The 16,083-nt window shown below is 45.4% G+C and overlaps 1 protein-coding gene across 2 annotated transcripts in view; it reads left to right on the forward strand.

Annotated features, from left to right (window-relative positions):
• Positions 1–16,083, forward strand: part of necab2 (N-terminal EF-hand calcium binding protein 2) — a 428,558-nt gene that overhangs the window by 43,545 nt on the left and 368,930 nt on the right. For both annotated transcript variants that reach the window (XM_039763074.1, XM_039763073.1), the window contains exon 2: positions 3,334–3,358. In XM_039763074.1, the coding sequence (XP_039619008.1) occupies positions 3,334–3,358 (25 nt within the window). The remainder of the gene's footprint in view (positions 1–3,333; positions 3,359–16,083) is intronic.

The following is a 16,083-nucleotide window of genomic DNA, read 5'->3' on the forward strand; positions in this document are numbered from 1 at the left end:
ATCTGATGACTTCACCTCGAAATGGGCAAAGAAGTGGTTAAGCTCCTCAGCTAGCAAACATCACCATCAGCAGCTGGGGGGTTGCTTGATTTGTAGTCGGCAAAGTGCTGATCCCCCTGTCACACCTACCTTGTATTGTTACTGTAAAAGTAGTCCTTAATCTTTCTTTTACAAGCAGCTTTGACATTTTTTTTTATGCCTCGTTTCAGTTTTACTCAGACAGCACTGTATTGTAAAGTTCAATCTTTGTCTCATCAGACCAGAGAATTTTGTTTCTCATGGTCAGAGAGTCCTTCAGGTGCCTTTTGGCAAACTCCAGGCAGGCTACCATGTGCCTTTTACTATACAGAAGCCACTCTACCATACAGGCCGGATTGATGGATTGCTGCAGAGATGGTTGTCCTTCTGGAAGGTTCTCCTCTCTCCACAGAGGACCTCTGGAGCTCTGACAGAGTGACCATCGGGTTCTTAGTCACCTTCCTGACTAAGGCCCTTCTCCCCCGATCGCTCATTTTAGATGGCCGGCCAGCTCTAGGAAGAGTCCTGGTGGTTTTGAACTTCTTCCACTTACAGATGATGGAGGCCACTGTGCTTCTTGGAAATTTTTCTGTAACCTTCCCCAGATTTGTGCCTCGAGACAATCCTGTCTCGGAGGTCTACAGACAATTCCTTTGACTTCATGCTTGGTTTGTGCTCTGACATGAACTGTTAAGTGTGGGACCTTATATAGACAGGTGTGTGCCTTTCCAAATCATGTCCAATCAACTGAATTTACCACAGGTGGACTCCAATTAAGCTGCAGAAACATCTCAAGGATGATCAGGAGAAACAGAATGCACCTGAGCTCAATTTTGAGCTTTATGGCAAAGGCTGTGAATACTTATGTACATGTGCTTTCTCAATTTTTTTATTTTGAATAAATCTGCAAAAATCTCAAGTAAACTTTCTTCATGTTGTCATTATGGGCTGTTGCGTGTAAAATTTTGAGGAAAAAAATGAATTTAATCCATTTTGGAATAAGGCTGTAACATAACAAAATATGGAAGAAGTGATGCGCTGTGAATACTTTCCAGATGCACTGTAAATATATAAATATATATATATATATATATATATATATATATATATATATATATATATATATATATATATATATATATATATATATATATATATATAGAGAGAGAGAGAGAGAGAGAGAGAGAGAGAGATTATTTTAGCATCTTTGGTTAGAAACTAGCCATAAATCTACTGATGTCAGTGCCAAAGGCCAATTGCTGTTTCCCAGGAGTAAGAAAATCGAATGGATGACTTAGATCTTTAGTAATGCTGTTTGCCTTTTTAAAGCAGCACATGTTACATATGTGAAGTACCATTCACAAATTAAGTGAAGTCAAATGAAAATGAAAGCAGAAATATCCATCAAAAAATGAATGATTTATATAAAATAGCTAATTCACATTGGTGTTTAATACTGTGACTGTGTTAAAGGTGGATCTTTTGGAGCACTAGGGACAAGGTCTCTGGGCAGAGAGCAGTTCAAAGAATATAAGACGAACAGTTATATGCTATCCATTCATTGATTGTTTAGTAGGTATACAGATTCCACTTCTTCGGGTCATAATAGTTGTGTGTGTTGTCAAAAGACAACAAGTGCATACAAATATTAATTATTAGCAGTAGATTCATAATGGGGAGTTGTTTATAGAAACAAGTTGGCATATATGAATAGGACAGAACAATTAAATCACTAAATGGCAGGTCAATATAGTATAGTTGTCATGTTGACTCAGTGCTGATATTTAAACTTTAAATGAATCAACTTTCAGTTCTCAAAATAGCAGACATTAAACATAACATATTGTGAACTGAATTTGCAGTAAAATCGTTTGCGTTAGGCTATAATGGCATATAGTTCTCATGAAATCTAATGAAATGCCATCTCCCATGTAGCATGCTAAAGGTATAAAGAAAAACCCTTTAAAGTGATAATCCTTATAAAGTCTGTATAGGCAGTAGTCAACTGACTTAGGACAGTTTATAAGCTCTACATATATTATATACAGTGTGTATTTTGTGGCATCTAAGGGCACTATTAAGAAACTCCACACCCAGACTATACAGTAGCTAAGAAGAGCAAACGGTATAAAAATAGTTTTCTTAATAGCAAAAAAGGTGACAAGGGAAGATGTATGAAAACAATCAAGGGTCCATCCATCCATTTTCCAACCCGTTGAATCCGAACACAGGGTCACGGGGGTCTGCTGGAGCCAATCCCAGCCAACACAGGGCACAAGGCAGGAACCAATCCCGGGCAGGTGCCAACCCACTGCAGGACACACACACCCACACTAGGGACAAGTTAGAATCGCCAGTCCACCTAACCTGCATGTCTTTGGACTGTGGGAGGAAACCGGAGTATCCGGAGGAAACTCACGCAGACACGGGGAGAACATGCAAACTCCACACAGGGAGGAACCGGGAAGTAAACCCGGGTCTCCTAACCGCGAGGCAGCAGCGCTACCACCATGCCATCCAACAATCAAGAGTAACCAATTTATATAAAATACTGTGCAAAAGTCCTAATAGCTTGTTAATAGGCCATATCATCTGTTGCAGGATACCCTGTTCCTCTTTTCACTGCACCCTAGTCTTTTTTTGCATGACTGGGTTGTTTGACTTTTTTCCCACCTTGGAGGAATGGCTTTTTAACTTCAGCTACTCCATGAAGACCATTTATGATAAAACTATTGTGGTCTTTAGATAGGTGTACTGTACCAGGATCCTAGTGGGTTTTCTATTAGTCCTGCGCCTATAGTGGTGCTGGATATCTTCTGATTTTGAAGGGAAGTAGGCTTGATGTATTTCTTGTTTGCTGCACTTGGTTTCCATGGACGATCACTGGGTCTAGAAACACCTGTCACAAATTATTAGGAGGGACATTGATGATGTCTTTGTGTTTTGCCACTATGCTCACTTTTGCCATTTTTTCAGATTCTCAGGTTGAATCATCACATCTACCGCAACTCACTTTTGTTGTATGGTTGTCCCTTGCCCAGTTATAACCCTACACTTTTTCTGTTTCATTTCATTTCATTTTGGTTCAGCCTACACTATGTCATCGATCATTAGCACTAGTCTGTTAAATTTGTTTAATCAAGTACAGTATATGCTATGTACCTATAAATATCTCACGTTTTGTGGAAAGTGGTCTATTACTTCATAAAGTGTTTTGAACAGATTGACCAAAATTGATCAGCTGAATCTATTGTATGTAATTTTTGGGTGACTTTTTTCTTCTCACATTTTATGTTTTTTGTCTTTGTTTTACAGATATTTAGAAGAGCAGACAAAAATGGTAAGTAACATTCATTCATTTCTGACATCATGAAGTAGCTTCTTACCTCTTTTAGTGCCTGCTGCTGTTATTTTACATATGACAAGGATGGTTCTGCATGATATGGAAGGACCACACAGTTCTTTGGGAGTCTGGAAGTGAATGGTTAAAGTTAAAAGAGCTGCCTTTATTCTGATGTAGGATGTAGGGTTATGTCACTTCAGTAAGTTTAGCTGTTTGCCCTCTGGTGGCTAAAACAGAGTTTTAAAGCACAAAGTTTGTAAGGTCATTTGCTTCTCAGGTCCAGCATCTTGGGATTGAATCCTGCAGCAGTTTGTTATTCACGAGGATTCTCCTTATGTAGGCTGTTGTGAATGTTTGTGCTGTTTTGTTTTAGTTTAATTTACCATCTCCCACTGTTTGGTATAGTTTTCCATGGTGGCAATCATGTTGTTTAAATTTCTGAGTTGTTTGCCTTTCCATGATTCATGTTGTGTTGTGTGTGTTGTCACTAATAGGTATCTCTATTTAAAATGGTGCCAGGGGAGCTCAGGTTATTCTAGTTTTGGGATGCAACAAAAAAGAAAGAATTTGTGCTTGCAATTCTTTCACACTTAGGATTTTATCAAAAACTCACATTTTAGCAAAAACCCTGTCTGTTCTTCATATACTATACTGTTGCCTGCCTTTTGGGACATCTCAGTTTTGCAGTCCAAAAGTTAATAGCCTTTAAGGCAGCCATTTTAAATCATTTTAACAACCAGCTCATCATTGAACTGCACTAAGGACATAACTTGATAGTGACATAGATAGTTGAGTGGAAAGTCACATTACTTCAAATTTTTTGTAATCAAAATTAAATTTTCAGGATTTAAACATCAGTAAAAAGGATAAATGTTGTTTTTTTGCGAAGACACTACATTCACAAGAGAACATGGGTTATGGGTGCACATGCAATTGTCATTTGTCAAACCTGCAGTTCACTGTTACTTTTACTCTTTTATTTTATTTATTTATATTTTCATAGCTGTATATTTTACTTTGTGCTAGTCCTTTCCCCCAGTTATCTTCCATTTATCTCATTTGCCTGCAAGCGTGGGATTCATTTATAGCCCTCCTGTGCTGTGGCCATTAATTAGGACCTTTGTTACCTGAGGGCATTTAAAGCTGTTCTTTGCTTTCCATTTACTGCCATCCTCCTTTATTCTTTAACCATTTTGTCTTTGTTTCCCTGGCTTTGACTTTTGCTTTTGGTATTTATGATTTTGTATGTTTTGCTCTGAAGTTAAATATCTTATAGTTTTCAGTTTATTAGTCTTTGTAATTTTAAATTTAGCCATTTCATTTTAGAATTTTTACATGTCTAGAGTTTGGATTCTTATTTGATTCAATTAATGAAAGTATAACGTTTAAGAAAGAATTGGGTGCACATAGTGTTTTGGTGATTTTGACTTTCCTATCTGGGAGAATTATAACAAGGTCAAGGCTGCCACTGTGTTAGCTGTTTGCTCAGAACGTGACAGTGCTTTGTTTGACTTTTAGGTAATGAAAACAACTTCTTCAGTAATTTCTTTTGGTTTTGGTGTTTTTAGGTTCAATCTGCCCTTTTGTTTTGGTGTTCTATCATTTGCTTACTCACTGTATTGGACTTGCTATTTTCAAACATTTTTGCCATTTTCCCTCATAAACATTCTCTGCCTTTTGCATGCAAAGTAGTCTTTTTATTGCATCTTTTATTTAAAACAAATCAAAATGGATTTTGACATTAGAAATTATGGGAGATTAACTTTTCAATATTTTCAGTTTGCGCGAACGTGGACTAATCCAACTTAATATTTTACATTATATTTAGCTGTCTAAGCTTAGACTTTCCAAAATGTATCCAACTTACTCAAAGCCTGTGAAAGATGCCACGGGCACACGTATGGCTTGGCCCATTTTGGCATATTATTGTCTCCATAGATCTATATCTATTTGCTACAGACTAAACTTAATGACCCAATAATTAATCTAACATATCGCGCTTCGACTTTCGTGGCTTCACTCCATTGCAGATTCTAAATGTAGCATATCTAAATATATATCACAGATTTTTCACTGGTTTGCGGATTTCTGCGGACAATGGGTCTTTTAATTTATGGTACATGCTTCCTCAGTTGGTTTGCCCAGTTGATTTCATACAAGGGATGCTATTGGCGGATGGCTGAGAAGCTACCCAATCAGAGCACGTATTATGTATTAAATAAAACTCCTCAATGATATACGATATGCTTCCCGCGCAGTGCTTCTCATAATTAAAAGCTCTAACAGCACATATTGATTTTTGATTGTTTGCTTTTCTCTGTCTCTCTCACTCTCTCTCACTCTTCTGCTCCTGACGGAGGGGGTGTGAGCAGAGGGGCTGTTTACACAGAGGCTGTTTGCTTAGAGGATATGGACGTTCCTCTAAAAAATGCTGAAAAACTACCTTCACATTGATCCCTTCCTTACGGCCGCTTTATCGCGGTGCTTTGCATACTTAAAAGCCTGAACAGCCCTATTGATTTTTGATTGTCTGCTGTTCTCTCTCTCTCTCTCTCTCTCTCTCTGACATTCTCTGCTCCTGACGCGCACTCCTTTGAAGAGGAAGATATGTTTGCTTTCATTTAATTGTGAGACTGAACTGTCATCTCTGTTTTGTCATGGAGCACAGTTTAAACTTTTGAAAAAAACACAAATGTTTTTTGCCGTGTTTTAAAGTCCCTGTCTCTACAACCTCCTGTGTTTCTGTGCAAATCTGTGACCCAAGCGTGACAATATACAAATAACAATATAAACGTATGGTTTTTACTTCTCAGATTTTCACCTTTCGCGGGGGGTTCTAGAACGCAACCCCCGCAATCAAGAAGGGATCACTGTACTGGAATTTATTTAATCGATAGTGAAGCATTTAATTCTACTTGATAGCAAAAGCCCTTTGTCACTTCTGCCTTCATAGTTGTTTAGTGACATGTTGTCTTATATAGATTTCACTCAAGAAGATATAACTCAGCCATTCCTCAAAGAAAGCATGGTGTAGGCACTACTCTCCATTTTCTACCTTAGGGTAAGGTTAAAAGTACAAACTTGTTGAAGCAGAATGTTTAATATCTAAAATCTGCATTGCATTTCTATGATATACAGAACTTGATCTAAGTAGTTTTTAAATTATTGTCCCCACAAGGCTTCACACATTTATTCATTTTCTGTATCCACTTCTATGGTTGTAATAATCAGAGTGCATCAAATGCAAAGCAGGAACAAACCATTGATGGGGCAACAATTGCAAGTCACATACACGCACCTGTTCAGTGTAGATACACAATGAAGTGCTACGTTTATCTATTGTGCAGTCTGATACCCAACACTACATACCCCATTCCCATGTCTCACATTCATTTGTGGGATCTTATGTGACATTATTTCCAGGGCCCTGATGTTATATAAGATCGCTAGAATAAATATATAAAAACAAACAAAATAAAAACTTAAATTCCACAAAAGGAACAGGACTTGTCCTTCCCTGTTCATGCAAAACTGTATCTCATCTTCACAGTGTAAAGCAGTTACTAATTTGGCAGCCACAGGCCTCACCTTACCCTTTCAAAGGTGTTATACCTCCTACCACCTTGTAGTTTACCTAGAGGGCTGCAAGTAAAGCATAATATACTACATTTAATTAATGAGTCTGCATTTCATAAATACTTTGTACAAAATATCTGACAGGAGTTCTAGTGTTAGTGGTCAAACAAGTAGAAAAAGCAATTGGTATGACAGGCCTTGATGTTTTATGTTTATGTGCTAGCTGATCTGAATAAGGTGTTACTCTGAAAAGACTAAAACCCTTTAGTAAAGTTGCCTTGTCTCTGGAAGGTGTCCATTAACTGGATAACAATTGACTCCTGATCTTGACATGACTTACTAAACTACCCTGCCTTAAAAAAGCCCAACTAGAGAAGGGTCTTACTAGAACTGAGTTGCAACTCACAAATCATTTCACTTCTGATCTTTACCCAAGTGTAATGAACATAGTCCTCCTTTTAATACTCCTTTTGAATTCTAGTGGCACTCATTTGTCTAGGTGAGGCATATCTGAGGTTTGTTTTCTGTTTTTCCCCATTATTGAGCTCTTTAACCAAGATGTAACTGGGAGGTTTACCCCAATTCCCAAGTATTTAACAAAAAATCTCATTATAAAAACAAACATATTAGATTTTTGATTGCCCATACATATCTAACCATCTAATCCATTTTCAAAATCTGGAAAGCTGGAAGCCATTGGTGTGGGAATGGGGTGCTGCATCAACCACAGTTTGAAGGCACAGCATCTGCAGTTTCTGAAAATGTTATAAAGACATTAAAAAGTAAAAGAAAGCCAAATTGAAGATACTGTCAGTTGGTAATTACTAAAATTTTAGATTGAAGTACAGAAAGTTATCTATTTAGATAATTTGTTGAAAGAATGTATTCTATACATCTGATTAACTGTCAAGCAACACCCTCTAATAGGCATCAGAGGGCAAAAGCAGAGTTTCCTCCTTTCTTCACTCTTTAATAACTGATACACAGCAGCCAGAGTTTGTATAACTAATCTCTTAGTGCTTAGTTATTGACTTTAGTCAGTCATTTATCATTTATCTATATCTTGAATATCACTTATGCACTTCACTTGTTTAACTTAGAGCTTCATGAACAAAAAAACAGCAGTTTAAATTTCAAATATTCTAAGTTTTTATTAATAATATAAATAAATAACTCAGTTCAATACATATACAAAAATATATTCTTCAGTTAATTTGTTAAATTCACTTAGTAAATTACTTAAACCTTTCAATGCAATTTTATACCTTCTCTTTCTATATTTACTTATCTTCCAAATCTTAACATTTCATAAAAACCACCTCTTTTACAAATGTAATATGCTGCAGGTCTCCTCATTCTCAACTATGTGGGCACACACACACACCCACACCCAACAACTCATAGTTATTAACCAGCAAAATACAGTAGAGTCTTGCTTATCCAACATAAACGGGCCAGCAGAACGTCGGATAAGTGAAAATGTCAGACAATGGGAGGTGTTAAGAAAAAGCCTATTTAACATCAAACTATGTTATAATTTTACACATTACAAACCTAATACAGTGGCTCGGTTCACAATCGTCTCTGAACACGCACAAATCGGGTTATGACCAAAAAGTTTGCAAAACTTTTGCCTCTTTTCAGGACCACACACTCAGTATAGGAACAAGCCAATTTCCCTTTCGGTTTGTGCGCGCCGATGATTTCCGCACATGTTCAGTCTCTGCCTGTGCATTCCCTGTGCAGCGAGAGAGGGAGCGCACACGCACACACGCACACACATGCGTGCGCGAGAGAGAGACACACGCAGACACACACACACACACATAAGAGAAAGAGAGACACACACACACGTGTGCAAGAGAGACACACACGCACGCGCAACACACACGCGCGCGCGCACGCGAAAGAGAGAGACACACGCATACATGTCAGATAGGGCTGGCCACATAATCCACTGTAATCATGTTTTACAACAAAACAACTGAAAAATGTAACTGAAAAAATGAACTTAGCAACAAAAAATAGACAAAGCTCACGCTCGCAACTTGCAGTTCTTGTTGCTGATTGATGCTGTGAACATTGCCCCGGACACAGACAGGCAGACACGATCATGTCACCCACGAACACACGTTATTTTTGCCTTCTCTTTCTTCTTCTCTTCTCTCTCTCTCTCTCTTTTCGCCAGTCCTTGTCACTCTTTCACTCAACTTCTGTCCCTTCTGCAGGGAGGCGGCCCCTTTAAATAAGAACCCGGATGTGCTCCAGGTGTGTTTCCGGCAATCTCCCAAAGCCACACCCCAGTGTGGCGGAAGTGCCGGCTCTCTCTCCAGAAGCACTCCGGGTGTCCCTATTTTTTCTTCCCCCCAGCACTTCCTGGTGTGGCGGAAGTGCTGAGGTCTAGGGTCTTCCTGGTATTGGGGTCCCCCTGGCGGTAACCCCGGTTCCCTACAGGGTCGAGCTTCCCAGCTCTTTACCCGAGGCCTCCAGGGCGGTCGCCCCCTCGAGGTCTGGAGGAGGCACCAGCCCTCCTCCTGTCTTCTCAGGCGTCCCGGCTGGGTACCACCTCCATCCAGTTGTGACACTGCCCCCCCACCAGCAAAGACACGTCGGTCGGAGCGACACGTCCCGCGAGGGCAATTCTTCCCCGAAGTGGATCCTACTACGTATCCAGGGTCCAAGCTGGCATCCTGGAACGTACCACTTCGGCACCCTCTCCGAGGTTTTCTTGCCCTTTTGGAGCGAGCCGCTCGCGCCTCCGTAGCCCCCGCCAGTAGTGGGGGCGCCCCATCGCCAGCGAAGAATCCTTCAGTGAAGCGGGCCCTTCTGCCCGTCCAGGGTCTGGTCCTGTAACAAACAGAAACAAGGGGGCAGAGCCGCTGCCTGGACACCCTTCCCTGGCATCCCTCTGTGCCATGCACTGGCAGCGCTCCCCCCTCCGACCGGCACCCTGGCACTTGCCTGTTTGGCACCCCCTCCGTGGGTTCCATGCCCTTCTGATTGGCTCCGACGGGTACGCTTTCACTGTCGTCTCCCCCACCGACTCCGGGACTTTTTCTTGCCACCGCAGGGGGCACTCTCCCCTCGATTCCCCCTTTTATTCTGGGACGCTATAATGGCTTGAGTCTGCCAATGGGAAAGGTACAGACCCTGTCTGGTTTGCGTCCCTATAGAGCGCCGGGAGACTGTTGCAGGCTTGGGGCGTAGGGCGCTAGGACCCAGGGCACTCATCAGCCCGCGTCCTGCCAACCCTCTCGCTGTCTCTCACCTCCCCTCATACACAGAACTCACTGTCGCATGCAGTGTCGGATAACCCCCTACTTGATACCGTTCATTCGGATCACGGCCGAGTTCGGTAGGTCCTCCTTTATGCTGTATGGAGTCGATTCTACTCACCATCTCCGCGGTACCAGTCCGTCTAAAGATTCCAGCATTGCGTTGCATTAAACAGTCACTTGTAGTCAAGTGGCTTGAAACTACATGACTCATATACAAAAGATGTTAATGGCAAAACTGAAATTAAACCTTGTCCAGAATCTCACATATGTAAAAGACGAACAGAGACAGCATAAAGTGTTGGGGTTTCCGGCCCCGTATATTCTACAACAAAGAAAATGCAAGTCAAAATCATAAACTTTTTAGCAGTTCATAACGCGACGCCGAGTCCTGGCGTCGCGGCCATTTTATTGGGGAGGAGCCGGAAGTGGAGGAATGCTGGGAAGGTCCGTGAGGGAGGATGGGAAGGATGACGTCAGGGCAAGATGGCGGAGGAAGGGCGGAAGTGCCGCACTGCGGTCAAACCCGGCTACGGAGGAGGGAGGTCTTTTTTCCTACAAGGAAGCAGAGGGAGAAAGTTAATACCCGCCATTCCCTGCCGGCGAATGTTTTCCCAGATGCTTTCGAATCCGTCCGCGGTCTCCCCCTTAGCCCAGGACCGTCAGGTCGGGCGGACCTAACCGAGAGGTCGTGAATACGGGAGAGGGCATCGGCGTTGGCCTGAAGGGTACCCCGCCGATAAGTGACAGTGAACTTATACGGCTGTAGGTCCAGAAACCACCTAGTGACTCGCGGGTTCGACTCTTTGTGTAGGGACATCCACTGAAGCGCAGCGTGATCTGTCACCAGAGTGAATTCGCGACCCAGTAGGTAATAACGGAGGTGGGTCACTGCCCACTTAATGGCCAAGGCCTCCCTCTCCACCGCCGCATACTGAGTCTCCCGGTCCATCAGTTTCCGGCTAAGGTACATCACAGGGTGTTCAACACCATCAACGCTTTGGCTCAGCACGGCACCCAGGCCTGTGTCCGAAGCGTCGGTCTGGAGAATAAACGGGAGCCCAAAATCGGTCGTCCGCAATACAGGTGCCGACGTTAGGGCCTTTTTTAAGTCACTGAACGCGTGTTCTGCCTTGTTGGTCCACACACGTTTAGGGAGCGCCCTTTTGTCAGGTTGGTCAAGGGTGCTGCTCTTCGAGAAGCGGGAACAAACCGGCGGTAGTACCCCGCAAGCCCCAAGAAAGCCTGCACCTGCTTCTTGGTATTCGGACGGGGCCATTCTAAGATGTCTTTAACTTTGGAGCCCTGTGGCCGCACCCGTCCTTGTCCCACCAGGTAGCCTAAATACTTGGCCTCCTTTAAGCCAAAGAAACATTTTCGGGGGTTTATGCGGAGGCCGGCTTTAGCCAGTGTTCTGAGGACAGCTGCAACCTGCAATAGATGCTCCTCCCAGGTGCCGGAATAGATGACGACGTCATCCAGGTAGGCGGCACTATAGGACTGGTGGGGCTTCAACACTCTGTCCACCAGACGTTGGAAGGTGGCCGGCGCCGTGCAGCCCAAATGGGAGGACCTTGTATTGCCAGTGCCCGCTAGGGGTGCTAAAGGCTGTTTTTTCTTTTGCGGATGCCATTAAGGGAATTTGCCAATACCCTTTGTCATGTCAAGGGTGGTCAATACCGAGCCGTGCCCAGCCGCTCCAGAAGGTCGTCAATGCGGGCATCGGGTAGGCATCGAACTTGGAGACCTGATTCAGACGTCTAAAGTCGTTACAGAACCTCCAGGAGCCGTCCGGCTTGGAGACGAGGACAACAGGGCTGGACCAGGGACTATGGCTCTCCTCAATTATGTCCATGTCCAACATACGTTGCACCTCCAGTTCAACCTCTGCGCGTTTTGCCTCCGGGAGCCTATAGGGCCTCTCCCGGACGATTACCCCGGGGTCCGTAACTATATCGTGGGCAATCAGCGAGGTCCGGCCGGGTGATTCGCTTACCACTTCGGGGATGGCTCGGAGTGTTTGGATTAACTCCTGCCGCTGCTTGGGTGTCAGCTCTTCGCCGAGGTTGAGGGCAGTCGTGCTTGAGAAAAGGGAGAGTGACCTATGGGAGCCGGGCAGCTCCTCCCTATCCTTCCAAGGTTTCAACAGGTTAATATGATAGATCCTCTCACTCGGTCGACGATTGGGCTGTTTCACCAAATAGTCGACGAGTCCTTTTCTCTCCTTAACCTCGTAAGGCCCTTGCCAGTGAGCGAGCAGCTTAGAGTGGGAGGTAGGGATGAGAACCATAACCCGTCCCCTGGGCGGAACTCCCTGAGGACGGAGTTGCGGTTGTAACACCGGGCCTGCGCTGCTTGCGCACGAGTCACGTGTTCTTTTAGGAGGGGCCTGATTTTTGTGAGTCGATCGCGCAGTTGCGCTACGTACTCTAAAATATTGGAGGAGGGAAGGGCCTCAGCCTCCCAGCCCTCTTTTAGGATGTCGAGGATTCCTCTGGGTTGTCGCCCATATAACAATTCAAACGGGGAGAAGCCCGTAGAGGCCTGAGGTACCTCCCGATAGGCAAAAAGCACGAGCGGGAGGAGCTGATCCCAGTTCCTGCCGTCCCGCTGACCACCTTGCGGAGCATCTGTTTAAGCGCCTGATTAAAACGTTCCACCAACCCGTCCGTTTGCGGGTGATAGACAGACGCTTTCAGGTGCTTTATCTGCAGTAATTTGGCTACCTCCTGAACGTATCCGAAGTAAAGGGCGTACCCTGGTCCGTGAGGACTTCTTTGGGTATGCCTACTCGGGAAAACACGTTAACTAATTCCCGCGATGCTTTTAGAATTAGCGGAGCACAGGGGAACCGCCTCTGGGTACCGGGTAGCATAATCCACCATGACTAGTATATACTTGTGGCCACGGTTAGAGGGCTCTAAGGGGCCTACCAAGTCGACCCCTATTCTTTCAAAGGGGACATCGATGAGGGGTATAGGGACGAGGGGAGCACGGTCCTTTCTAGGAATCTGGCGGATCTGGCAGTCCGGACATGACTGACAGAAACGCCGGACCTCCTCATTGATCCCCGGCCAGTAAAATCGGAGCTTAATCCTCTCCAGTGTTTTTTCGGCCCCGAGGTGGGCGCCTAAGAGGTGAGCGTGCGCCAACTCGCATACCTCCCGCCGGAAGGTACGCGGAATTAGCAGCAACTTCCGCACCTCGCCCTCATGGGTTGCCACTCGGTACAACAGATCGTTCTCAAGGACAAAGAAGGGCTCACGCGGTGTGGAACCGTCCGCTTGTGTGCTGTTAGGCAGAACGACAGCATTCCGGGCGAAGCGCAGGGAGTCATCATTCCACTGCTCCCTCTTAAAGGAGGCAGGCGTGGACCGGAATTGATGGTCCAGGCCCCCGAGAGGGTCTTGTGGCCTGGGCCCGGGAAGAGTTCCATGGCTAGTCCCTTCCCGGCGGAATCTTCCGGTCGGGTCCGTAGCCGCGGAAAGGTCCCCCGAGGCACCAGCGCCATTAGGGCCTGCCCTTGTGCACGGCGTGGAGACCGCGGGAGGGGTGCCACTGCCCCTCATAACAAGATCCAACAAGGCCCCGGGAGCGGTGGATGTCTTACCGCTGATTCTTTTAGACCAGTCTTGTCCCAAAATCACTGGGAAGGGGGGTTCCGGTAGCACTGCGACCGTCATTTGAGTTGGTTCCCCCCTCCAGGTGAGATAACAGCGAGCGGAACGATATGACCTAGTCCCCCCATGCACACAAGTGACCAACAAGCGTTGGCTTATCCACTGTCGCGGCAAGACAAAACGGCGAGCTACAATGGTAATGTTGCTGCCGGAATCAAACAAAGCCACCACGGCGTGCCCATTTAACAACACCACTCCCGTGTTCGGACTCGCCAAGGGATGCGGCGGGGTACAGTACCTCTCCGACGACGTCCAGGTGCAATCCATGGGCTCTGGAGAGATGTTGTGGGGGCAGGTTGGCAGCAGGTGGCCGGTCTCGCCACACTTGTAACAGCGCGGCGGACCCGGCTTCTCTGGTTCTCGGTGGGGCTTCCGCAGCAAGCCGAGAGGGCTCGGGGGTGGCCGCCCGTCCCTGTCGGTTCCCGCGAGCAGGCCTTTCTGACCCGCCGAGTCGGAGGACCGCCAGTTGACGCTCCAGGACCTCCAGGAGGCCTGGCATATCCTTATAAGCGTGTCCCCGGACCTGCTGGGCGAGGGAACTGGGCAACGAGTTGACCAGGCCTTCTCAGGCCACCTGCTCCACCACTCTCCGAGCTTGGGGTCCTTCAGGCCGTAGCCAGCGCCCCATCTTACCCCAGAACTCGAACGCCTGGGCGCGGGCAGGCTTTTCGGGGTCAAAGACCCAGTTCCGCCATTCAGCCGCCTGCTGGCCCGGGTGATGCCGTAGCGTGCCAGTATTTCAGGTTTGAGGAGGTCATAATTGGCGGCCTCCTCCTCAGGGAGGTCATAATAGGCCCGCAGCGCGGGTCCCTTCAGATAGGGCGCCAATATGGACGCCCACTCGGCCCGCTGCCACTCGTTCCGGGTGGCCGTCCGCTCGAAAACACCCAGGTAGGCCTCGACGTCCTCAGAAGCACCCATCGGGACCAAAGGAGGAGGCGCCTGCTTGGGTGGGTCTGGCCTTACGCGCTGGGCCTCTGTCAGCCTGGCCTTCGTGGCTTCCAGCTCCATTGTGGTGGCGGCTTGCGCCTGCTGCAGTGCCTGGAGCCGGGCGTCGATGTTTTGCAGCACGGTGTTTAGGTCCTGTCCCTCCGTCATATTTCCGGGATCTCCGAATCCTGCCGACTACGCCAGATGTAAAAGACGAACAGAGACAGCATAAAGTGTTGGGGTTTCCGGCTCCGTATATTCTACAACAAAGAAAATGCAAGTCAAAATCATAAACGTTTTAGCAGTTCATAACGTGACGCCGAGTCCTGGCGTCGCGGCCATTTTATTGGGGAGGAGCCGGAAGTGGAGGAATGCTGGGAAGGTCCGTGAGGGAGGATGGGAAGGATGACGTCAGGGCAAGATGGCGGAGGAAGGGCGGAAGTGCCGCACTGCGGTCAAACCCGGCTACGGAGGAGGGAGGTCTTTTTTCCTACAAGGAAGCAGAGGGAGAAAGTTAATACCCCGCCATTCCCTGCCGGCGAATGTTTTCCCAGATGCTTTCGAATCCGTCCGCGGTCTCCGTGTCGCGCGTGCGTGACACATAATACAAATCTATCACCCAGCACATAGCAAAAAAGAATGTTAATTTAAGACACATAACAGCAACATTTATTTTATGAATTTTATTTTTGTTCATTGTACTATTATTGTGTTTTAATTAGCAAATATGCTGCATAATAACTGCCAAGATACCTGGCTTTAACATCAAAATCAAATGTACCAATCAAAAGCATTTACCCACATTCACAGAAGAAGATTCACTGCAAGAAACAACACTGTATGGAATTACAGAAGAAACATGCTGGCATGTCCTGAGAGCCATTTCAAGAAAACCACCAGTTTATTTTTATAGTATAGTTTTCCACAGTGCAGAATGCAATCCATTTACATTTCAGTCCATTCACCCAGCTCAGTGCCTATCCTGGCAGTACTGAGCACAAGGCAAGAACGAATCAGGGGTACAACGCCATGCAGAGTGGCTCATTAAAAAATTTCAGAATATCAGCAACTGTACAGTTCTTTTCAACTTTTAATGTTTTAAAATCTAAATTTCCCCTTGGGATAATTAACGTTTCCAATCTAACTTTTTGCTAACATGTGCAGCTAGTACCCGCTGTATTTAATATTAAGGAATAAATACAAATATAAATATATATTTGTTTCAGTAGACAGGTAGTGTGTTTTTTCTCTTTCTTTTTCT

This window comes from Polypterus senegalus, chromosome 9 (genome assembly GCF_016835505.1).
Source record: "Polypterus senegalus isolate Bchr_013 chromosome 9, ASM1683550v1, whole genome shotgun sequence".
NCBI lineage: Eukaryota > Metazoa > Chordata > Cladistia > Polypteriformes > Polypteridae > Polypterus > Polypterus senegalus.